The sequence below is a fragment of the Rhinolophus ferrumequinum genome, chromosome 5 (assembly GCF_004115265.2).
Source record: "Rhinolophus ferrumequinum isolate MPI-CBG mRhiFer1 chromosome 5, mRhiFer1_v1.p, whole genome shotgun sequence".
Lineage (NCBI taxonomy): Eukaryota > Metazoa > Chordata > Mammalia > Chiroptera > Rhinolophidae > Rhinolophus > Rhinolophus ferrumequinum.
This window is the reverse complement of record NC_046288.1, coordinates 18,265,877-18,292,000: the sequence shown is the minus strand read 5'-3', so window position 1 is coordinate 18,292,000 and position 26,124 is coordinate 18,265,877. Positions and strand designations below refer to the sequence as shown.

Below are 26,124 nucleotides of genomic sequence, written 5' to 3'. Positions count from 1 at the left end.
CGACACTGCACATTTCCCAGGGAGCCTGAGCCTCCCGTATCCCAGCGAGCTGCGTGGCGGGCAGTGTTTACGGCTTGTGGGTGACTGCATTTTTGCTGTGTGTGGTGAGGTGTCGGGGGTTGGGCTGCCAGGAGGTTGGGATCGGCTCAGACCTACCACCCACCACCCCAGGCCTTCTGAGTGGATCGCGGCTGGACGCGAGGTACCACACACCTGGGGCTGTCTGCGCACTGGTTTGCACAGCCTCAGGGCCACACCGCCTGGCCTTGGATTGCTGTCAGTGGTGTCTGGAGCGCTTGCGTGGTGCAAAGACTAAACTAAGCCTTGGCACCCAGCCTCGGGCCCTTTGCCCCTTCATTCAAATGGAAATAAGCCTGCCTGGTCTACCTGCTAGGTGGTTTCAAAGAGTAAATGAAAAAGTGTTTTGGAAGCTATATAGTTCATGGTTATTAAGCATAGTTGCATAATGTAAATGAAGAAGTCGGTGGATACGAGAAAGTAAAGTTTCTAGGTTATTTATCTGTCTTTAAAACAGCCAGTAACCTAGGGAGAGTCCCCAAAACGAGAATTCGTTGACATTCTTAAGACCTTTAATGACTAAATAGCAGCATTTACAGTTGTAAATAAAGTAACATATCGTAAACTTGATGCCATTACATATAAAATTTGCTTACCAGATTTTGCTTTTTTCTTTCCCTCATAAGGCCCAAGAAGTGTTTGGGCGCACAATAAGTATAGTATTCTTAATTGGAGAGAATATTTAGATTCACTTAATGAACATGAAAAACCTTCAGCAAGAATAGATTTTACCTTAATTCTCTGTAGCAACCCCTGGGAAACGCAATTAAAAGTACAAAAACATCTTAATTGTTGTATAGATATGTGTGGTGTGTGTTGTAATTTATCATAAAAATGGCATTTTATTTTTTAAGAATTCATTTTGTAGTATTGCCCCTTACTTTAATGTCAGGTAACTTTGGAGTGTAGTATATTAATCAGGTTGTCCTCAAGTGGAAAATTGAACTGCTGTATGTGTTTTTGCGTTTTAAAAAATTCATTTTTTTTGCATGTTGACTATAAATTTTTGTAAAAATGCCTTAGTATAATACATTCTATAATGCAGGCAGTTTGTTACTCACTTGGAAGACAGTAGCAGAAGGTACCCTTCTGCACTGTTTATTGCAAACTAAAGGCATTCCCCATCATTTTAGTGCATGCTATGGAAAGTCTTCCTTATATTTATGCAATGATCATTTGTGTGTATGAGGAAAGCTTAAAATTTTATCTTGTGTATCACAAAATAGTATTTATAGAGATGCTTACTAAAAAATACTGTAAGTACTAGAGTTATCTATATTTTTAAACTTTATATTTAGAAATCATGGTATTTCCAAACCTTATGAGTCTCAGCAGTTATTGGTTTATTTTGTTCTTTAGGAATGTTTTGTCTTCTCTAATTGATATTAAGTAAATGACATGGATGAAAATTTATTTTGAATCAGTAGGGAAATCAGTTCAGATAAGTATGAACAAATTAAAATTTTTGAATAATTAAAATAGGCTACTTGATAAATCTTACTTGCTTTGAAATCTGGAAAGCAGTGTTCCCAGAGGGAGAAAAATCACCTGTACCTTCAAGGAAATACTAGCAATTTTGAGGGGTCTTTTTGGGTTTTTTGTGTTTGTTTTTTTTTAAATTGGTGATCCCTAAAGTTTCTTTGATGAAATACTGTTTCGAATCTTTTTATTTAATCTGCCTTGAGAAGCCCAGAAAACATTGTACTGATACAATGTTTTATTGAGTTGTAATGCTATATTTCGAGTCTAACTTTAAATGGATTTATTGGCAATTTAAAAATCAAATAGAGTATGAAGAGCTTCATAATTATAAAAATGACTTGATGTGGCCTGTGAAGTATTATAAGTAGTAATTAACACAGACTAAAACTGGATGGATTGTAGGGAGAGGTTTTTCCCCCCCTTTTTTCTGTCAATGGTTGATTTTGCTTTTACCTAAGTTCAGTTCCTAAAGCAGATTTTATTTGCTTTTCAAAGTCACTATAGAGGTTTTAACCACTTGATCAATTTGTAACAACTGAAGAAAAATGAAAAAATTAAGCATGTGGTGCTTTAAATTTGGTTTTATTGATTAATTTTTTATATATTTCTTTTGTACATTGTGGTCAGTTGAGAGAGAATTCTACATTTATACTTATTTCATCCTCATCTAGGTACACCACTCCCTTCCCAATTTTCCTTCAGCTGTGACCCACTGTTAGGATGATTGTATCAGATTAATTATCATCCTCATTGTTCTCATAGACAATCCATAAGTTCAGAGATTCATTAACTGTATGTCTTTGATATAGTCATTTTTGTGAGGAGTGATTGTATAGAAGTTTCTCTTTCCATCTGCCTCTACCAGGCTCCCTAACACTCCTTGTCCCCCTAACATTTCTGTATGTAGGTAGAGTTCTCTGCTACCAAGGATGTCTAGATAAACTTCAGTGAAATGACTCTTCAGGAATTGGTACATCAGGCTGCCTCCATTTATTCAGATAAAATAGCTGTATGTTTCGATGAATGTAATGACCAGTCTCCAATTTATTACACCTACAAGACTCTGGTTAATGCAGCTTCAGAATTATCAGATTTTCTGCTATTACACTGTGACTTCCAAGGAATTCAGGAAATTGGTCTCTACTGCCAGCCTGGGATAAGCTTACCCTCTTGGATTTTAGGGTAATGTGTTTTAGAACTAAAAATTTTATATTACTCTATAATTCTTTAATACATAGGGTATACTGCAAGTTACTGTTCTGTTTACTATTGGATGTTTCTGTATTGTATGGTCAATTCTAGAGAGGCTAATGGAGTTCATATTTCCCCTAAGATTATTTTTATTTAATTAATCCGAATTTACTAAGGAGAGACTAGAAGTTTTCACTAATAGTAGAAAATTTAAATATCTCCAAAATATGAGGGCTTCATTGTTTTGCCAAAGGAAAACAGTCATAGCCTCTGCTGTCAGATCAGAGAAACCAAGTATTTTAGAAATAACGATATCTTTTCCCCCAAGACTGAATTTTTAGGTACTCAAGTATTCAGTAAATGAACGAATGAATAGAGAGGTTTGGATAATGGTCCATAAAAATTGAGATATGAATTCAATTGAAGATACTAATTCAAACAATATTTGCAAAATATTCAATCAATTAAGTTTTTCTAGAATGTTATCCTCATATAATGATTGCTGTTAAAAGCTGTAAAGAATCAGAGAAGTTGATATTCATCTCACAGTACATCTGTTAGTGGAGTAATTATAAAAATGTAAAACAAACAGTTTTAAATTTTTTCAATCATTGACAAATTTATTGAGAATTTACTATGTGCAAAGATCTAGTGTCCCCAAAGTGTGTCTCAAAGTACCTTTAGTTAGTACTTCTAAAACAGCTAACTTACCTTTGGTCTTATTTATGCAAGTATTGCCACATACAAATCGATTTTAAAGTTTTGTTCCCTTTTGAGGAGTACTGGTTTGGGTGAAATATGTCTTTTTAGTATGAAGATTCTACCAATCTCCACACTAATAAGTTACATATGAATATTTAGCTTATTTTATGTTATTCTACACAGATGAAGAAATTAGACTGCTACCTGTTTGGTATCTTAGTAGTAGCCAGTTAACCAAGTGTAATATACTATATATAATACATTCGCTAAAAAAAAAAAAATCTTGGAATTCTCTATATTATGTGGTGAGATTTTTAATATAATACTCAGGATATTCAGTCTTAAGAGCCAGAAAAAATGCCTATAAACAAAGATGTGTCAACAAAACCATTGGGAATTTCTGATAAATTCAAAAATAAAGTACCTAGAGAAATAGAAATGCTTAAAGATTATTTTCAACATACATTCTGTGCTGATTGTATGCTTTGTTCTTTAGAATTCTCCAAGTCCCTGCTGCTTATGCTCCTGTTGACCCAGATTCACCACCAGCATTATCAACTTATTTTATGAAAAAATGTAACCTAAAGTATATCCTTGTTGAAAAACAGCAAATCAATGTAAGTGTACGTATTTAAATTGCTTTTTATGTGTTACATTTATCTCAGTTGCAGGGTCTCCCCTTGACTCCCTCTTGATTTCTAAATTTACTAACTCTGCAGGGTTTCTCCGTCTCAGCATTGTTGACATTTTGGGTTGCGTAATTGTTGTGAGGAGTGTCCTGTACATTCTAGGATGTTTAGCAGCATCCCTGGTGTTTACCCACTAGATACTAGTAGCTCCGTCCACTTCTGGCAAACAAAATTGTCTCTAGACATTGCCAAATGTCTCCTAGAAGTGCCTTCCACCCCCCACACTCCATTGAGAAACACTTTTCTATGGCATGAGCGTATCTTCTAGCTTTATAATAATAGTGTGCATAGTTTTGAATTTCTTTTCTCTTTCCAAAGTTGTTCCTCTACTAGGAAAATTTTCTACTACTTGAAACTTTTTCTTTATGGCAGTTTACAGTGGTCAGCAACATTAAAGAATTATAACCAAGCTTAGATTTTAAAAAAGAGATTGGCACTTAGACCAAACCTGGAAAATTAAATGTATTATATTTTTAAAACTTTTGACTGCCAACCAAAGATCTAGTCAAGAAGCACTGCTTTAGAAGCAAGAGTCAGTATTATGTATTCAGCAAGATGCAGCCCATATTTTACTATTATTTCTTTGTTTCTTGTTTATCAAGTATTGTTTTATCAAAAAGAAAGGAAGAAGATTATAGAATGTATATTCAGTTTAGCCTGTTTTTATCCATTTCTTGTCTGAGTCAGTATATATTTGGGAGTAACTTAAATGCATTCCATCTATGTGTGTATATGTGCGTGCATCTCTGTCTATATATATAACAATAAGAAGTATCAAGAGCCTGAGATATATGGAGGACTTCCTAGAGAATCACGGGTATTAAAGTAAAGCCTCTAGAAAGAGACAACTAAAGTATTGATTTAGTTAATAAATATTTTCCAAATAAACATTAGTGTCTGGCCAAAGTTTTCTCCTCACATTGGTTATTCTTTTGTTGTTGATGTAAGCAAAACTAAAATGGGGATGTGACATTCATTTTTCTTAACAACCTTGGTGAATGTTTTATAAAAGAGGAGATTGGATATGAGAATTAAATAACGACTTATGGGAAGGACTTGGGCACATAGTAAAACCCCATAGAACTCCCCTTGCTTCCTATGCCGTGGCTTGGATGACGCTGTAAGTGATCTTCCTTCATTTAACACAAGAGCGCTGGGGAAGAATTTATTGAGCATCTTTTGTATGCCCGGCATCTGCTAAAGCAGTGGTTCTCAGCTTGGTATGATTTTGCCTCCCAGGAGACACCTGGCAATGTCTGGAGTTATGTCATTATGGCAGAGGGGTGCTATTCACATCTAGTGGGTAGAGGCCAGGGATGCTGTTAAAAAATGGTGTAAGGCACAAGACAGCTCTCCATAAGATTTACCAAAATGTCAGTAATGTTGAGATTGAGAAACCCCGCACTAGACTGAGGTTGTTTGGTAGGGTCCTGAGATGTGAAAGAAGCCTAAGATATGATTCTTGCCCTCCAACTGCTTGTAATTTAGTCGGAGAGAAAAGGTTAATGCTCCCAAACCTGTAAGGTGTACATAGTGTGATACTGTCCTAAGTGAAGTGAATGTAGCATAGTAGAGATAGGAAAATTTAAATGGCAAAAGATGGTGTTGAGCTAAGTGTTCAGAGTATGTAGGCCCTTAATTGTTCTAAGATTCTAGGCTGCGTTACACCCTATCCTTAATACACACACAACAAACACGGAAAACACTACAGGCTTCTGTGACTTTTTCCTCTCGTTTCTATTTATTTCTATAATATGAAAACTTAAGTTATATTTCATTAAGCTGCTTTTTATCAACCTAAAGAGGTATATTCAAAGGAACCTCACTTTTAGCCTGTACAAACTGAATTTAGCATCTTTTCATCTGAACTTCTGTGTTAACCTGTCTCCATCTAATAAATAACCTGACCCAGAAACTCAACAGTCTTCTTAGGCGCCCTCTATTCCCAGAAAGTTACCAAGCCCTGCTGATGCTTTGCTCGTGGACGCTTTCTGTCCTCTCTTGTTACAACAGACCCGTTCAGGCCCATGTAGCGTATCTGAATTGTTGCAAAAGGTTCACTAAAAGCCTGTCACTTATCAGAGTCTTGACAAAGTGTAGTCTATGCTATTGCCACCTTCTCTTTGATCCCACCGCTTGCAGGGTCCACCCCTCAGGGTTGAATATGCATTTATTAAGGATTAGAATCTCATCTCCTATTAACAGCTCTACTCACCTCTTCCCCTTCCCCAATTCTGCAGCTTGTTGGGATGCTTAATGTTCTCCACGCCAGTTTTCTCACCAGTTTTCTCGGATCATATACTCTGTATTGGTTGGTTGCCTGAAGTACCCCTCTTCTATATCTGGAAAATAGATAACTTATAACACAGATATTACATGTGAAGATTCAACTTTCCAGGCAGAGTTAATTTCAGTTTCCTCTGTTTCCATTAACATTTCAGGCCTATTTCATTATCACATTTACAACATTGTACTGCAATTGTGTGTTTTTACATCTGTTTATTTTGAAGGTGACTTTGAAAGTAAGGACAGCCCTTTACTCTTGGAGGTTTCTAATTTATTTTTTTATCCCTGGATATATTGGGATATATGTTGACCGACTAAATGAATACTTCATATCATTTCCTTGTAAAAAAGAATGGCTTTTAACATGATGGAAACTTTGTTCTCCATCTAACAGAAATTCAAATCTTCCTATGAAAAGTTATTGAACTATGATACATTTACAGTAGAACATAATGACCTAGTACTCTTCAGACTTCACTGGGAAAATGTTGAGGTGAGCTTGATGCTAAATGATAGAAAAGAGAAATATGAAAAAGGAAAAGTGACAAACAGCTGGGGTTCTGAAAACAGCAGTGAAGAGAAGTCAGAAGAGCACATGGATGTGAGGCTAAAGCATTGTTTGGCCTATGTTCTCCATACGTCAGGCACCACGGGAATACCCAAGATTGTCCGAGTCCCTCATGCATGTATAGTGCCAAACATCCAGCATTTTCGGTAAGTTCTGTCCTTAGAGGCCTCCTTCAGAATCTGTAACTCCTGTATTGTTTAAGGGTCAACTGTACAACTTTTATGTGGCACAGGATCCGTGGAATAAAGACCCACGAAGGATGGCAAAACCTGCTTGCTTTTATATTAGGTTGAACAAAGAAAGGCAGTTATGGAAAAGTGACTAAACTATGTGGGGAGGCTAGAGGAGGGTAAGAATTGTTTTACCAAGGTCAGTTTGTATAGAATTCTCTCAGTCTCAACTTCTAGTCCTTGATGATAAGAATGTTACTTTCCTTCTGGCATAGGGAGGACATCTTTCATACGGGAATTTCAGCTCCTGCTTTTATGGGGGGAAAAGAAGGAAGATCATAGTGTTTTTCTTGTATATGCTTATTGTCAAGTCCCTTTAGCTCAAAATAGACAACATGCCAGAGCAGCGTATTCTGGGGTAACATGTTCTGAACTCCAGCATTAAAATGTTAAAGTCAGAAGCTTATATCCTAACTTAGTAGGGAAAAGGGAGGGGGAGAGAAGGCTTCTGAGTGAAGATCAAGTAAGTTTATTTAGGAAAGACAAAGGGAGATAAGAAACTTGGTGATAATGTTGGTCTGTGCAGGCGAGAGTAGTCTTTCGTGCTTCGGGACCATAAAACTCTACAGAGATTCCTGGTAGGTTTACTTTTGGTCTCTTTCCTGAAGTAAAAGCCACCTTGAAGAGGGAATTTATGGCAGCTTCATTTCCCAGAAGTTTCTGCTATTAGTCAGGTAAGGGAAGCTCCTTGAAGCCTTCTGTCTGCATCTGTTGAATCCAAAATATCTTCAGCTTAAAATAATCTCATACCAACGTGAGTTCTGAGTAGGTCCCCGCTCTACCATGGTTGAAGATATTTGAAATTAAGGTAATCCTGCTTTTAGATAAAAGTGGGTTTTGTGTGTTCAAATTAAAGCAGTGCAATAGGCTCAACACTGACTCTCGATGCTCTATAATATCCTAACTACATATGCTCTGTTTTGCTCTTTGTTTAGCTACTGAGAGAAAATGCCAAATAGGGGGAAAAGGAAGTCAGGGGTCTCTGTTAAGCATCACTGAATAAGTACGATAGATGGTCGAAATTCCTACTAAAAAGCAGACGAGGAGGATGTATCAGAGATTTACTACGAGGAATTGGCTTCTAGTTGTGGGGGCTGGCGAAGCAACACTGAAGTCTATGGGTAGGCAGTAGACTACCTACCCATAGGGGGACAAGCTGCAACCTCATGCGCATGCCCTTCTCCACTGGCAGTCAGGAAAGAAGATGCAGGAGGGCAGGGAGAGGAACAGCAGACTCAGGGGCTCTTTTGGAGCCTCTTCTTCATAGAAAACCTATACACTCTCTTACGGGCCCTCCAACTGAATAAATCCAGCCAACCCAGGATAAGCTCCCTTTCGAATTAGATGATCATATCTACAAAATCCTTTCACACCAGCACCTAGATTGGTGTTTGAGTAACTGGGTGCAAGTGTGTGTGCTAGCAAATGGCAGCTGCATCGCTTCCTCTAGCTCTCAAGAGAGAACATCCCTTATCTTCTACCCTAATGAGAAACATACTACAAAGGGAATTTTGGGGACTGTAGTTCAATCCAGCCAAGTTGACACAGAAAGCCATTGCAGATAATAAAATATCTCATGGTAAAAAGTGGATATTGCTTTAAATGGCTTTTAATCCTTACATTTATAGAGTTCTAGAATTAATAGCACCATTTTGGTTCATCTGACAGAATAAAAATCTGACCTGTACCCAAAAACTTAATGGTCATTAATACTTTTTTAGGATAAGTGTTTATCAAATGTTAGACATTTCTCATAACTACATTCTGTTTTGCTTTAGGGTACTTTTTGAGATCACACAAGAAGATGTTGTGTTTTTGGCTTCACCTCTGACCTTTGATCCTTCAGTTGTGGAAATATTTATTGCTCTATCGAGTGGCGCCTCTCTGCTTATCGTACCAACTTCTGTCAAAGTACTCCCATCAAAATTAGCCACTGTTCTCTTTTCCCATCACCAAGTGACCATTTTACAGGTATATTTTCAGAGCATATGAAATGTTTTGTCCTTCATTATTCAACATTTTAAGTGTTTTAGAGAATAATTTGTATTCTTATAGTTCTTTACAATGGATTAATGATAATCTAGTTTTAGGTTATCAAGGGCTATCTCCTGAAGATCTCACTTTGTTTGTTTGAGAATGAAAAAAATCAATTAATTCTGCCTAGAAAATTCTTGTGCATTTTGTGCATACTGTAATAACTAGAGGATCTTGACTTTCACTCAGATATGTTGGGATATGCCGCCTCTCCCGTCTTGAAGTTTTATTGTTTTCCACTAAAAACTAAGTAAGTTATAATTGAGTTAGAAATTTAGATTTTCTCATTTTTATATCAGCATATTAACATTAACCTACAGAAACATATTTTTTAAGTTTGGCATTTTTAAAGGTTAAAAAATATATATCAAAAGTATGTTACTGGTACACAAGCCTTAAGATTAATTGCAAGTAATTAAAGATACTAGAGAGTATTCACAAAATACGCATATCATGATAAATTAAAAATATCAGGTTTATATCTAGTATAGTGAGACTCAAGAGGATGTTAAATTTCTGCCCCAAAGGTAAAAGTTGATATTGACTTTATTTTTAGGTAATGTGTTTTTCATCTTAAAAAAAACTCCATATATATATATATATATACATATGTATATACATATATATAAAAAATTGTATATAACTTTCAGGGTATTAATGGCTATAAATTCTCATCTGGTGGTAAATCCGTATTTTTCAGGAAACATTTGCGAAGTACTTTAATAGATTTGAGTGCTAGTTGTTAAAGGAATCACAAGACTTTTTTTCTATGTCAAGTACTTTGTACATTGTACTTCTTTAAATCTGATCCCTTTGCTTAATGTTTTAGCACAATCTCAGATAAATTTACTTGATCTGAGTAAATTTTTAACCTTTTTGGGCTCATAGAGAAGCTGATACACATTTACTAACTGTTCCCCCAGAACACAACAAATTTTGCATATAGTTTCATGGTGATTTAACTCACAATATTTATTTTGGAAATTTATCAGCAGATCACATTTAACTTGGTTTGAGTAAGGAAAAGAAGTACAGAAGCTGACAGGCTATCCTTTCCTTTGTATAAGGTACATGATTTGTCTTATAGTGAATTTTAGCTTTGTTATCAGCATTCATCATTTCCTTCCAAAGTCAAATTTCTTATCAAATATATGTAAGTCATCAAAGATTTTTGCCTTATTATATATATATAACATTTTTTATAGAAATTAAAGAGCTAAATAAATGAAGAGAGATTTCATGTTTACAAGTATGGATTGGAAATCTCAATATTGTCAAGATTGTATTTCTCCCCAAATTGATCTATAAATTAAACATTTCTAGAATTTTTAAATAACAGAAACAGAGAAAGTGCCAGCTGATCATTAGTAAAAGAAAATAGATCAGTGGTTGTCTGCAGAAGGGGTCCAGTTGGAGGGAAGAATTACAATGGTACATAGGTAATTTTAGGATTAAAGGGTATGTTTATTATTTGGACTGTGGTGATGGTTTCACTGATATATTTATATATCTGTGTCTTAATTTATATTGTATACCTTAAATATGTACAATTTACCATATGACAGTTATACCTCAATAAAACTGTTTTTAAAAATCTAATCATATTTTGCTTGGGCACATTTTTTAACCCTTTTATATATTTTTCTACATAGAGATAATGGGAAAGGAAATGTGAATTGATTTTATAGATTTTTGCCCTTTTTATCTTTAAATGTTTTTGTCTAAACTATAAGGAAACATAACTAATATTTTTCTTAAAGGAGAATTGATATCCATATTAAGAAGATAATGGTGCCTTAGTTTTCTAAATATGATTTGCCATAATAAACACAGTCTCAATTTCCATGTGGGCCCCCATTTGTTAAGCTTTGAACTAATCATTACAGTGTTTACCTTTTTAAAGAAATGAAGGGAAGAAATAAATTATTTTTAATGTATCTACAGGTAACACCGACATTGCTTAGAAGATTTGGATCTCAGATTATCAAGTCTACTGTTTTATCAGCCAGTACTTCTCTTCGAGTATTAGCGCTTGGTGGTGAAGCATTTCCATCACTGACTGTTCTTCAAAGCTGGAGAGAAGTAGGCAATAGGACACAAATATTTAATGTTTATGGTATCACAGAGGTATCAAGTTGGGCGACTTATTACAAGATTCCAGAGAAGATTCTTAACTCTACTTTGAAGTAAGGATTTTAATTACTAAATCTGTTTTTCCAGTATCTCAACACTAGTAGTATTTTTGATAGACACCGGGGTAATAATTTTAGAAACATCATTTTACCTAGAATATTCAGCTGGCAATCTAGAACCTTTCGTATTACAACTGGTGCTACACATCCTGCTAGAAATTTTTGTGACTAAACTAACAACAGATGCCAACGTTTCCATCTAACCTTTTCCTCTAGGCAGTCTTTGAATTATAGCATAACACAAACTTTTTCTTTATTTAATACAATGTGATTTAAATACATTGGAAAATACTCTATTCAAATGAAAAATTTTTAATCTGGTTTGGGTTGTGTTTTCATATAGATGTGAATTGCCTGTACAACTGGGATTGCCACTGCTTGGAACAGTAGTTGAAGTCAGAGATACTAATGGTTCCAGAATCCAAGAAGGCAATGGCCAAGTATTTTTAGGTTGTTTTATATTTATTGGTTGGGAATCATTTTTTTTAAGAACAAAATCTGATGTGCTAATTTTATTTTTTCTCCAGGTTTTCTTATGTCCAGCATTCTTTTCAGTGATAATTTTTAATCTCATCTTCATAATCATGAAACATTTAAATAAGATAGCATTAATTATTTCAGATAACAATGTCTAATACTCCGAGGGAAGATATAAAAGGAATTTAGAAACTGTTACTTGGACCTTTATATTTATAGCCAAAATTCTATTTAGTCAGTGTTCTTAGAATTTTTAAAATCACATTTATATTATAAATAATTTTTTTATTATTTTACTTAAGGTTATTGTATCTAATTTTATCAGGTAATATTTAAAAGTGAGCCCCTCTTATAAACATTAAAAATTTGAAATTAAATAACCAAACTTTTGGAGATGTTCTTGATTTGATTGTTTTTAATATATTTTCCATAGATTTATTTTATTACATTGGTGTTTATATCTTGTGAAGGTGGCAGAAACAGAGTATGTTTTCTTGATGGCGAGATGACGGTACCACTTGGCACAATGCGAGCCACAGGAGACTTTGTGACTGTGAAAGATGGAGAGATATTTTTCTTGGGACGAAAGGACAGTCAGATCAAACGTCATGGCAAACGTCTTAACATTGAACTTGTGCAACAGGTAGAACTATTTAAATATTAAATATCTATTGATAAATGTAGGTATTAGAAGTAGCCATCACCAATTTTCTGTGCCAGAGTTCTCTATCAATATTATTAAAACCTAAGATTTTTGTATTAGTGATGAATTACAATATAAGGAATAGATAATTCAGGGTGCCCCTTATTCCCATGAAGAGAGTTTTTTAAAAAAATAAGTGACAAAATGGATTCTGATAACTGTGAAAATCAATTGTTTTATTTTGCTGTAGGAGCTATTATTTTTGAAAAATGTTAGGAACCCTGTGTGTTGGTGATAGTAATAGTAGCAAACAATTTTTTAAAAATCTCTAGTATATTTCGCAATTGAATTTGTGGTGATTTCAGACATGGTAAGTTTGAGTATTTAGGAAGTTTGTTTTTAAACGTCCTCATTGGCAAATTGTGATAATCTTTCTTATAGGTTGCTGAAGGACTTCAGAGAGTGGAGTCTTGTGTGGTTATATGGTATAATCAAGAAAAGTTAATTCTATTCATGGTGTCCAAAAATGAGTTAGTAAAGGAGTACATCTTTAAAGAACTGGAGAAACATCTTCCAAGTCATGCAATCCCAGATGAGCTTGTGTTGATTGATTCTCTACCATTCACATCTCATGGTAAAATAATTTGAAGCAGATATGTTTCAGTGCCAAATGATACTAATTGTATCCATAAATAGTTTAAAGGCCATGTGAATCCTTATTATAAGTATTACTGGGGTATATTGTGGTAGATCCTCTGTTAAATACTTTGTACAATTAACTCATTTTATCTCCAGAAAATGCTGTGAGTAGGTAGTATTATTCCCATTTGCAGATGTAGATAGTGAGGCTTAAAGAGATTAAGTAATTTTCCCAGAATTACATTGCTGGTTAGTGGCAGAGTTGAAATTCTGTCTAAAATTGTTTGACTTCAAAACATTTGCTCTTAATTACCATATTATATTGCTTTCCCAATTTCATCTTTATTTAATATTTGTTTCAAAATGCAATAATTGCTCAGTTAATAGTACCATTTCTTTAACTCTTTAAATTAGATAAACTTTAGCTACTCCTTTCTTATCTATGTATTACCCACATTCTTTGTAGCATGAGACTACTTTCTTTAGAATTGGTTATCTATGACTAATTATTCTATAGGATTTCTAACCTCTACACTGAAAAATATGTGTATTCTTATGACTAACGAAGATAGAAAAGATTTGAGGTGAAATTTAAAAATTATTTCTCTTTTACATTAAGGCAAAATTGATGTTTCTGAGTTAAACAAGATTTATTTAAACTACACAAACTTGAAGTCTGAGAGTAAGCTCAATGGAAAAGAGGAACTTTGGGGAAAATTACAGCATTTGTGGAAGGTACAGCTTGAGATACAAATTTGTTATTATAAAGAAAGAGGTCATTTACCATATTTTGCCATGTATAATGTGCACTTTTTTGCCCAAATTTGTGAAGAGGAAAAATAAGTATGCACATTATACATGGGTAGTACTAATTCCGTATCTGTATAAATGCTTTTAATTCTTTTATTTATGCCCATGAGTTAAAAGTGTAACTCTAGAAATCAGTAACAATATCTGTATGCAAAAATAATACCCTGGAATACGATAATCGGTTTTGTTAAATTTACGAGGAACTTGCAACAGTGAAGAGTTCTTGGTCTTCTATAATGAGTAAATAAATTTGTTACCGTTACATAAAATTTCTTGTACCATAATATGTTAAAAAATAAATGCTAAAATTCCTTTATAATATAAAAAACAAATACCTAAATGTAAACAAATAAAAATTTGAATTAAAAAATTAAAACGAAAGATTTTCTCCCTGAAAGTTTGGGCCAAAAACATGGGTATGCGTTATACACGAGAGCATATTATACATGGCAAAATACGGTAATATTTTTAGGGAATGATAGCATCCTAATAAATCTGATAAAATTCTCTAAGAATGTTATTGTTGCCCAGGTTTTAAGTAGTATAGCTTCATTTATTCAATTTGTGTTAAAATAAGAGTTAAGTTCTCTACTATAAGATTAGATTAAGCTCCCTATAAAGAAATTTATTGGAAGTGAGGTGAACCTATCTTGACAAAACCTTTTCCTAAGAGGAGCAGTAGAGTGTAGTAACACCCTTGTCAGAGCTGAGAAAATAGCCAGACCTTGTGATACCATAATTGTGGTAGAAGGGCTTAGATCATCACTCCAGAACTTTCAGTCATAGCATGTGTGTTTTTGCTTAAGGGAATTTACATATATACACAGACACACCCACACACACAGACACACACAGACACACACACACACACACACACACACACGGTGCCAAAAAACATTTATACACATTTTAAGAAAGGAAAAAACTGTATTAAAATTATGCTGATGGTAACCACTTTGAGCACCTCTTATATTTGCAAATGTAACTTGTATTCATCTTTTGTTATCAATATATAGTGAGCATTATAATTTTAATAGTATTTCCTTAAAAATATACATTTTTTTGGCACTGTGTGTGTGTGTATGTGTGTGTGGTGTGTGTGTATTTTTAAAAAATTTACATTTAAATACATGTATATATTTTTTATAACCATAGGTTAATACAATTTTTCTTAGATAAAATGTGGAGTGTTCTAAAGCATTCTGTAAAAAGGATGTAATTGTGTAGTCTTTTCTGAAAATGGAGGATATCTGGATAAAAGTTTTAACCACTTCATTTTTAGATTCTTGGAAAATAATTTTGATTTATATGAAGCCAATAAAGATAAATATTATTTCCATATTATAGAAATATCAGATATTAATTCGTATCTTGTGAGTTTTATAATTAGTAAAATGAATGTTTTTATAATTCTGTTTTCTATTTTATGGGTAGGAAAACTGCTCTGAAGGGAAGTGTAATTTGCAGTTTTAGATTGTGACCAAATTGGTAGCATAGTGATGGTCTCCTTTACTATAAAGAAAACAATTAGTAAATTTATTTTAATCAAAAATTTATTTTGTGTCTCATGTTCATATCATTAATGTAGGTACTATCATTTCTCTATGTATTTACCTGTGAATGTTGAATTGTTTTGTTTTAGACCTTTTACTATATTTCTCCCTTCCCTTATCTGTAGTCTATTCTGAATCTCTCAGAAGATTCTTTGAAGATTCCTGATGAGTCACTCTTCTTAACTAGTGGTGGAGATTCCTTAAAGTCCATACGGCTCCTCAGTGAGATTGAAAAACTTGTTGGCACATCAGTACCTGGGCTTCTGGAAGTTATTCTCAGCAGTTCCATTTTAGAGATCTACAATCACATTCTTCAAACAGTGTTTCCAGATGAAGATCTGACAAGATTTAATAAGAATTATGCCACAAAAAGAAAATTCAGCGACATTAATCAAGAGGAAACCAGTGGACAGTCTTTATGTCAGAAATCTGTAATGCCTTTAAATTTAGACAATGAGAGAAATGCTTTTATTGCACTGAGCAGAGGGAGTCAGATTTTTTCTCTGAATACTAGCAGGTTTTTAACTGAGTTAGGAAATTGCCCTTCATCCTATTCTTCTGATTTAATTTCACAGATTAATATTCAAAATGTAAGAGGCTTAAATCCTCTATCCGTTACTGGGAAGTCAAAAGATTCAACCTGCGTTGCAAAAGTTTGTGACGATGAAACACCTGTGACACGGGCTAAGAAAATGGAGTTACGTGTGAGGTGGAGATCAGACACAGGCAAATGTGTAGATGCCTCGCCTCTGGTTGTGATTCCAGCTGTTGATAAGTCATCGGCAACTGTGTACATTGGCTCCCATTCTCATAGAATGATGGCAGTTGACCTTTACTCTGGGAAGGTGAACTGGGAACAGATTTTGGGAGATCGCATTGAATCCTCAGCATGTGTATCTAAGTGTGGAAACTTTATTGTAGTGGGTAAGTTTCTGAATTTGAGGTTTATAGAATTAAAATTAATTACCATATGATAATGTACCATATGATAATGCTAGTAGGACTAAGTTAAATTAAAAACAAAAAAGGTATATATGGTGGATTTGGTTGCTGTCAAAGAATAATAGTTAACCATGTGCTAATTCTCACAGTGTGGGGCCATGGGTCAGACTCCCCGAACTTGAACCTAGCTCTAAAGCTGTTACCAGCTCTCTGACCTTTGACAAGTTGCTGAACTTCTTAGAACTTAGTTTTCTCATGAGTATGTAAATGGGCATAATAAATAAAACATGTTGCTGCATCACAAATTATTGTAAAACGTAATAGTTTAGAGAACAAACATTATCTCACAGTTTCCTGTGGGTCAGGAATTGAGGAGCAGCTTAACTGGAAGTTCTGGCTCAGGGCCTCTCATATGGCTGCAGCCATTCGAAGGCTTGACTTGGCGGAAAACCTCTTTCTAAGATGGCTCACTCATATTGCTGCTAGCAGGAGGCTTCAGTTCTTTGCTGGTTCTTGGCAGGAAGCTTCTGTTTCTTGCCACCTGGGCCTTTCCATAGGCTGCTTGAATAACTAACTTCCCTCAGAGTGAGTGATGAGAGAGAGGGAGAGGGACGCAGTGCCTTTATGACTTAGTCTCCAAAGTTGCATACCATCATTTTTGCTTTATCCTGTTCGTTAGGAGCACATTATTAAGTCTGGCCCCCACTCAAGGCAGGGGTGGCGGGATTAGGCTCTTGAAAGGAAGTGTATCAAATAATTTGAGGACAGATTTTAAAACCACCACAATCATTTCAGAGCTTTTGAGAGGATTAAATGAGATAATTGCTTATGAATCTCAGAACATTGCTAGGCACAGACTAAGCGCTCATTAAGTGTCAGCTACTAACTGCTACTCAGTTACATGAACGTGTAGATGACTTGACTAGGATTATGGGGGTCCAGGTGTAATGCCTCTCTTTTTTCTCCCCCAGCTACATTAGGTTTCACTGTATAGTCATGGAATCTGTTCATCAAAGCTTTTTAGACTAATTGCTTAGGAATATATCTCCCTACTTATGCTAGCCTAGCTGGGATCTACACAAATCTGCACTTGATCCTTCTCTTTTGAACACCTACATTTTGCAAATTATATTACAGGAAACTTTCAGTGATGCATGTGAACGATCATGAGTAATCCCCATCCATGAAAGTCAGCTCGTTGAGGTTACTGTTCGCATCCCAAGTGTCTAGACTTGGCGCTCACTTAGTACTTTAAACATTTTTAAAATTAAGATATAATTTATATACAGTAAAACTCACCCTTTTTAGTATATAGTTCTGTGTTTTGACAGATGCATACCTTCATGTAACCACTACCACAATCAAGAATGCATTACTCCAAAAAATTCAACGTCACTTTGTAGTTCTCTTTTCTCTTACCCCCAACCCCAGGCAGCCACTGATCGTTTTTTTTTGTCCCTCTAAGTTTTTCTTTTTCCAGAAAGTCATATAAATAACATCATACAGTATGTAGCCTTTGAGTCTGGCCTCTCTTACTGAGCATAATGTGTTTGAGATTCATCTATTATTATATGTATCAATAATTTATTTTTATTGCTGAGTATTTCATTGTGTGGATGTACCACAGTTTGTTTATCCATTCACGTTTGGGTTATTTCCTGGTTTTGGTAATTATGAATAATTGCAATAAGCATTTGTGAACAGGATTTTGTGTGAATATGTTTTTATTTCACTTGTGTTAGTATCTAGGAGGGCGAGTTTGTATGGTAAGTGTAGGTTAATTTACAAGAAACGGCTAAATTATTTTCCAAAGTGATTGAACCACTTTGCATTTCTCCCATCAGTACATGAGACGTCCAGTTCCACTTCCTTGTCAGCACTTGATACTGTAAGGTCTTAAAAATAAAATTTATAGTAGCCATCCTGACAAGTATGAGGTGATACCTCATTGTGGTTTTCTTTGCATTTCTCTGATGATTAGTGATGTCGAGCAACTTTTCATATACCTGTTGGCTGTCAGTATGTTTTCTTTTGAGAGGTCTATTCAAGTCCCTTAGCCCATTTTTTATTTGGGTTACTTTTGTTCATGTATTGTTTTCCCGATTTCATTGAATTAGGTGTTGGTCTTTTTTTTGCTTTTTGTTTTGTAGCTCTGAGCTTCTTTAAAACAATTGCTTTGAATTCTTTGTGAAAGATCTTGCAGATTTCCATTTCTCTTGTGTCAGTTACCGTAAATTTATTGTGTTTCTTTGGTGGTGTCCTGTTTCCCTGATTTTTCATGTCCTTGTAGTCTTGCAGTGGTGTCTTCACATAAGAAGTAGCCCCCTCTTCCAGACTTTATCAGCTGGTTTCTGCAGGGAAAGATTTTCACTTGTGAGTGGGTGTGAGGGTAGTGGCTTGGTGGGGTGCACTGTTGTGCTGAGTCTAGTGCTGGGGCCAGGGTCAGGTAGGAATGCCCGTGCTGGTGGTACCAGCTCCAAGGGTGTACGGGGGCACCGGGTACAGGCTGTGCATGTGCAGTGACGCCAGTGCTGGGTGGGGAGGCTGTGGTGGCACTGGCTGCAGAGGTGCACAGTGGCATGGGCTCTGGGAAGCTCTGGCAGGTATGGTCCACATCAGAGAAAAAAATATTTTAGCCATTCAGATAGTTACAGAGTGGTGTTTCATTGTGGTTTTAATTTGCATTTCCCTAGTGACTAATGTGCCTCTTTTTTAGCTTATTTGCCATCTGTATATCTTTTATGAAGTGTCTGTTCAGATCTTACCCATTTTTAAATTTTGTTTTTTTGGTGGGTTTTGAGAATTCTTGTGTCAGTTACTGTAGTTTGGATACATATGAGTATTTAGCAGATGTTTTGCATGTTTTCTTCCAGTCTCTGGCTTGTTTTTTCATTCTCTTAACAGAAGTGTCTTTTGAAGAGAAAGTCTTAACTTTAATGAGGTCCAGTTTATCTTCTTTTTTTTTCCTCTTATGAATCATGCTTTTGATGGCATATCTAAGAAATCTTTGCCTAACCCAAGGTCACAAGATTTTCTTTTGGAATTGAACTGAACTGAAAGAGTTTTTTATTACCCTGCTGAGTCCTGGGGTGCTCTACCATGTAGGACATTTCTCTTCGCTGTCACTAAACAGTCCACTAGTGATCTTCGTTTTCTAGATTTTGACCACCCCTCCTTCCACCTAGGTTATTTTGGCTACACCAAGTCTGTTCTTCCTGTCCTATCTTTTCATCCATAGCAACAGTTTGGGAAAAGCAGTTGTTAAGAGCACAAAAGTAGTTAAGAGCACAGCTTTGACTTCTGACATTCTAATCCTGGCTCTGCCACATGTTAGCAGAGTAGTTCTGCCCTAGTAACTTAATCCCTTTGTGCTTCAATTTTGTCATCTATAAAATGTAGATGTAGTAGCATTTTCTTCACTGTAAGAATTACAGTGAGTTAATAGGTATAAAATTCTTAGAATAGCACCATTCACAAGGTAAAAGCTCAATAAAACATTGGCCATTGTTAATGTTAACATTTCTTGAGCACCTTCTTTGCACTGGGCATTTATACACATTATAGTGTCTTAATTGTCACATTGACCCTGGAAGGAGATGCATCCACATTCAGCAGAAAAATAATCTAAGGCTTGGCAATGCTGTGTAATTTGCCCAAGGATGGCCATGAAAAGATTTGAATCTAGGTCTGTCAAAGCCTCTCTTCACTGACGTATGCTTTGTTGTTTCCGTGACAGTGAAGTACTTTATAGAACTTTTAAAAAAATAAGGTCAGCCTACTAAGTAGGTATTTTACACGAGTGATTACTGTTTGGTTTCTGCTTTACATTGCTGAAATTTAAATCTCAGGTGAACATAGGGCCCAAGTACACATGAATAACATCAAATATAAACTGTCATGATTTAGGCTAAAGAATTATTTTCCAATGACATAGCTAAATCTCATCGTATATATTTTGTTTCCCAACAGGCTGTTATAACGGGTTAGTTTATGTTCTGAAAAGTAATAATGGAGAAAAATACTGGATGTTTACTACTGAGGATGCTGTCAAAAGCTCGGCAACCATGGATCCAACCACAGGATTCCTTTACGTTGGATCTCATGACCAGCATGCATATGCTTTGGATATTTATGTAAGAATTTACCTCATCGGTCTCATAACAATAAGCGTACAAGAACATGAAACTGTCGGGTGCTCCTCACTAGGAGAGCAGGTGCTGTTTTCCTAGGTTAATATTGTAATCCGGGACGAATAAGGAGCTAATTAACAGTGTTAATTATCTTAAGACACTTGGACTTCCTTACCACATTTTTCTTGCGGGAAAACGGGTTCTTGGTGTTCATCGCAGGAAAGAATTCAAGGGCGTACCAAATAAGCCAAGTAAGCAGTAGATTTATTAGGAAAAAAATAGTACACTCTCAAGATAGTGAGAGCGGGCGGGCTCAGAGAGGAGCAGCTGCCTGAAGAAAAGTGGGTTTGGGAATTTATTACACTTAAAACGAAAAGGTGGAATATTCAGGACTGCAGGGTGGTGTCTTAGTCATTCCTAGGCGAGTCTTTGCTGACCCCTCCTTCCCATTGGGAGGGAGTAATATTGTCCTTATTGGCTGTCTCAGAACTGTGATGGCAACACAGTGGGTAGAGATTTTTCTTGGCTTCCATGCTGCCGTGTTTCCTGGAAAATAAAACCTAGCCTGACCATCAGCTCTAATGCGTCTTCTGGAGCAAAAATTAATATAAGACCCAGTATTTATATTATATTATCCTGGTCTTATATTAAAATAAGACCCAATGTTATATTATATTAGACCCAGTCTTAATATAAGATCAGGTTTGTTTGTAAAATCGGGTCTTATATTAATTTTTGCTCCAAAAGACGCATTAGAGCTGATGGTCCCTCTAGGTCTTATTTTTAGGAAAACACGTAGTAGTAGTAGTATAATCTACTATAATCAGCTAAAGTTCACCTAAAGTGGTAAGATGGTGTCCTGGATCCTCTCTCTGCTGCTGAAATCCAGTTCTGACCAGATTATAGTGGGCTTTTTCCATAACTACTGGCCTTGCCTCCTCCTTCCTTTTCTCCCCCTTCCCTCGCAGCCCTGTTCTTCCTGTCTATGGTAACATTTTCACGAATAAATTTGCTGCTCAGAGTTTTGAAATATAAAGAACTTAGAATTACCATCTTGACAATAGAAAAGAACCACAAAGGAAAATGTCAATAAGACCTGATTATATAAAAATAAGAATTACAAAATTAAAAGAAATAAATTGGGGGGAAAATTTGAAACAAATGTGACAGTTAAACTTCATTTATAAGTATAAATGAAAATAAAGAGCAAATACAAGTTAATAAGGAAAATATAAAGAAAAATAAGGGATATAAACCCATAGGACCCCAAAAGAAGAAATGTATAGTAAATGTATTTAAATGTTTATACTTTTAATAATCAAAGGAATGAGAATTAAAAACTATGAGAGAAACAAATGGTATTAAATTAGGATGAGAACATTAAATACTGATAAGAGTTTTGGGAGGTTGTAACTAGTGAATCAAGCCTCTGAGGAAAACAAATTGGCCATAGGTTACAACTTCATATCCTTTGATTCAGTAAAATTCTTCTTTTAGGAATCTATCCTGGCAAAATAATCAGAAACATGGACAAACGTGGCACCAAAATGTCTATTTCCAAGTTGTTTAATATTCCAAGAAATTAGTTCCAAACAGTTTTCAATGATAAGGTAGAGAGATAAATTATTTTATGTTCACACGGGATATTATGCATTAAAGTAATATTTAGAGAGTTTTACCCAATAAGTAAGTTAAATTAAATGCCAAGTACAGAACGATCTCAACTATATTAAACTCTGTGTGTGTGTGTGTGTGTGTGTATGTGTATGTACCAAAAAAATCAAAGGGAAAACACTGCAATGTTAACAGTGGTTATTCTGGATGGTGGCCTTTGTCCTCTTTACAGTAACCTGATTCTCCACAGTGAGCATTTATTACTTTTACATTAAAAATAAAAACTTAGTAAATAGACATAACATATGAGGGATAGGAGACATGAATTTGTTAACCCCCAGAAAAAACCGATTAATTTGCTTTCTTATTTGCAGAAAAAGAAGTGTATTTGGAAGTTAAAATGTGGAGGAACTATCTTTTCTTCGCCTTGTTTGAGCCTGATTCCACATCACTTGTATTTTGCTACACTGGGAGGACTTTTACTGGCTGTAAATCCTGTAGGCATAAAATAATGTGCATTGGTTTTATTATTTTTGTTTAATATTCTTTTATTTTTGCTTTGAATTCTGAAAATTTGAAGTAGTTTCAGTTAGATATAGTCCAGATATTACCAAACCAAAGCTCATTAAAAATGATTGACATGAAGTCTAGAAAGATGAGGAAAATCAACTTTAAGTTCTGCAACATCTTTTATCTATTTTTTAAATTGACAGAATTTTCTCAGTCATATTAGAAGTTTGAATGGTCTAAGGATAGATCTTAATGTGCTAGTTATTTCTTTCCTGGTTTTATTGCAACTTTTTATCTTAGCTCTCATAAACAGCACTGATTAATTTTAGAGCTGTGTGTATCTGTACTAGCTTCATTTATAATATCAGCATGTCATTATCGCATTTTCTGGAGCTTATAGTTTTGCCTGCAGCAGATTTATGAGGGTTTTTTATTTTTATTTTTATAAAGGGTAATTGATTAGAATGATTGAAATGCTATGAATTGCTTTTTGCCCGTGACAGGCCACTGGGAATAGAATTTGGGAACATTCCTGTGGGAAACCACTCTTCTCTTCTCCACGGTGTTGTCTACAGTATGTTTATATTGGCTGTGTAGATGGGAATTTACTTTGCTTCACCCACTTTGGAGAACAGGTAAAAATTTCTAGTTCTGCTTTATATGTCTTAAAGGCATAGTAGATGGTGACAACTGAAATAAAATTTTAAATGTAATTATTCAACTTGTGTTGAAAACCATTAATGGTTCTGCTTTAATTGTCAAGTCATGGGTTTCTGAATTTGTGAATGGTGCTATAGTGGATTTAACAGATTCTATCCAAACAGTTACAGTTTTGCCATTCCTCCCTCCCCCAATTAAAAAATTTTTACCATTTTTCAGCTAATTTTATAGCTTCTATTGCAATTATGAAAATTTAAAGAAGCCTATGCTTTTTCTATGAAAACCAAAATCTGTGTAACCCAATTCCATTGTATGGACATCCCATCTTCAACTTCATGACTGGAAGGGTAGACTCCTGCTGGTTTATTGTAGATCTTTGGTTGGGAGCATAATTTCCACTTCTTTAAGTACCACAAGTGACTATCATTATGGCACAACTGCTGCAGTGGTTTTTTTCTTTTTTCCTAGATTTTATTGGGGAAGGGGAATAGGACTTTATTGGGGAACAGTGTGTACTTCCAGGACTTTTCCAAGTCAAGTTGTTGTCCTTTCAATCTTAGTTGTGGAGGGCACAGCTCAGCTCTAGGTCCAGTCCTGTTGTTAGTTGCAGGGGGCGCAGCCCACCATCCCTTGCGGGAGTCGATGAGTGGAACCGGCAACCTTGTGGTTGAGAGCCCTCGCCATTTTCCTTTCGTGTGTAGTTCCCTTCAGTAGCCTACATTTCTTACATTTTAATTAAGAATTTTGTAAAGCTTTACTACAGAATTGTGGAAATGAGATGAATGAATGATTTTTGCCATTATTAAGAGCAAAAACTGAGCCATTTGGCCACCCGGGAGCCGAGAGGCAGCTCGTTGACTTCATTCTAGTTGCGGAGGGCGCAGCTCTCTGGCCCTTGTGGGAATTGAACTGGCAGCCCCATTGCCCAGAACTCGCGCTCTAACCAACTGAGCCACCCATCCGCCCTGCAGTTGTTTTGATTTGGTGCTTATTTTGTGGACTTGAGAGTGCATTAGCGCCAACGTACATTTGCTCTATTGATGGCTGGGGTTGAGTGTTTTGTGCTTTTTATTCTATATTCACCCCTCATTGCCTAGCAGGGTTTTTATTTGCTCTATGTGACAATTACTTTTTCATGAACTCTTATTTTGTCCACTTAATATTTTTATTTACAAAGTAGTTTGAATATATTCTCACTTTAGGTTCCTAAGAACAAGAGGCAAATGCTATAACTCCTATTGGTTTGGATGAACTGTAGAAAGATTAAAGTGACTTTGTCCAAATCAGGGACAGGATTGAGATTATAAGTCATATTTCATGAATATTCCCACTTTTTATTTTGTTTATTTTTTATTATGCGCCATTACTGTGCATTTGTAAACTGTACCTTAGGCTTGGGCCTTTTCTTCTTTGTGTTTTTTCTTCAAAATATTGTCCAACAGGTTTGTCTGTAGTAGCAGTAGTAGTAGTAGCTTTGAAATCAGCAAATAGTATATATCCACAGGGCAGACACACATGTCATAGTTTTTTCTGTATAGCTTTCATTTAAATTATTGCACATATACTCTTCATTTTATTTTTGAATTCAGTATCTCTGAACATACTAAAATAACTCCTGAATTGGGTCCAAAATTAATTCTACTTCATAATATTAGGCATAGCAATGACTCATGTAATAAGGACACTTGGCGTATTGTGCTAGATTTTACTGCTCGGACAGGTGTAATCTGAGGGTGCTACTTTTCAGAAAAAGCCATTTTCTTTTTGTGTGTAGTTCCCATTCAGTAGCCTACATCTCTTACATTTCAATTAAGAGTTTCATAAAGCTTTACTACAGAATTGTTGAGATGAATGAATTATTTTTGCCTTTATCACCCTTCAGGTTTGGCAGTTCTCTACCAGTGAACCAATCTTTTCATCCCCGTGTACCTCCTCATCAGAGCAAGAAATATTTTTTGGTTCCCATGATTGCTTTATCTACTGTTGTAGTATGAAAGGTCACCTCCGATGGAAATTTAAAACTACCTCAAGGGTGTATTCAACACCATTTGCTTTCCATAACCACAGTCATAGCAATGATATGTTGCTGGCAGCAGCATCTGCTGATGGGAAACTGTGGATCTTGGAATGTGAGACTGGACAGTTGCAAAGTGTGTATGAACTTCCTGGAGAAGTTTTCTCTTCTCCTGTGGTCTGGGAATCAATGCTTATTATTGGATGTAGAAATAATTATGTTTATTGTCTGGATTTATTGCATGGAAATCAAAATTAATCAAGTACAGTTTTTATTAGAATATACCTTAAATGTTTGAAAACATTTTACCATTGTAGAGCACGTAAATAGTTTTATTTTATAAAAATTATATTTTGCTTAGTGAACTTGTCTGTTGCACTTTATTGGACAACAACTATATTTTACTTCCTGTAGGAGCAACAAATACGTTTAACAAAACACATCAATATATTTAGTAGCACTTTCTTTTAATTAGGCTACAGATATTTTACATTTTTTTTAATAGAAGACATTTGAACAACAAAAAAGACCAGAATATACTTGGTTGGTTCAAAACTGAGTCTGTGATGTAATATATAGCATTTACTCATTTATATTGAGATTCATAACAAAAGGTTTTTAAAGATAGGCTCTATTTGTCAAATTAGGTTCCTTATTTAGTATTTTTATCAAATGTATTG

General features: G+C 35.2%; 1 protein-coding gene across 5 annotated transcripts; it reads left to right on the top strand.

Annotated features, from left to right (window-relative positions):
• AASDH (aminoadipate-semialdehyde dehydrogenase) lies at positions 1–25,809 on the top strand. Of its 5 annotated transcripts, none has more exons than XM_033106588.1 (15): positions 1–80; positions 2,468–2,742; positions 3,950–4,070; positions 6,823–7,142; positions 9,005–9,197; positions 11,205–11,446; positions 11,796–11,902; positions 12,400–12,572; positions 13,014–13,206; positions 13,831–13,946; positions 15,700–16,498; positions 20,486–20,730; positions 22,635–22,757; positions 23,274–23,405; positions 25,313–25,809. In XM_033106588.1, exons 2-15 carry the CDS (start codon positions 2,513–2,515, stop codon positions 25,700–25,702), a joined length of 3,384 nt encoding a protein of 1,127 aa, XP_032962479.1. In that variant the 5' UTR covers positions 1–80; positions 2,468–2,512; the 3' UTR covers positions 25,703–25,809. The 5 variants fall into 5 exon arrangements, with proteins under 5 accessions (XP_032962479.1, XP_032962478.1, XP_032962480.1 ...); XM_033106587.1 differs by having other exon boundaries at positions 10–76; XM_033106589.1 differs by having other exon boundaries at positions 20–202; positions 20,486–20,649.
• Positions 25,810–26,124: the final 315 nt, after the last annotated feature.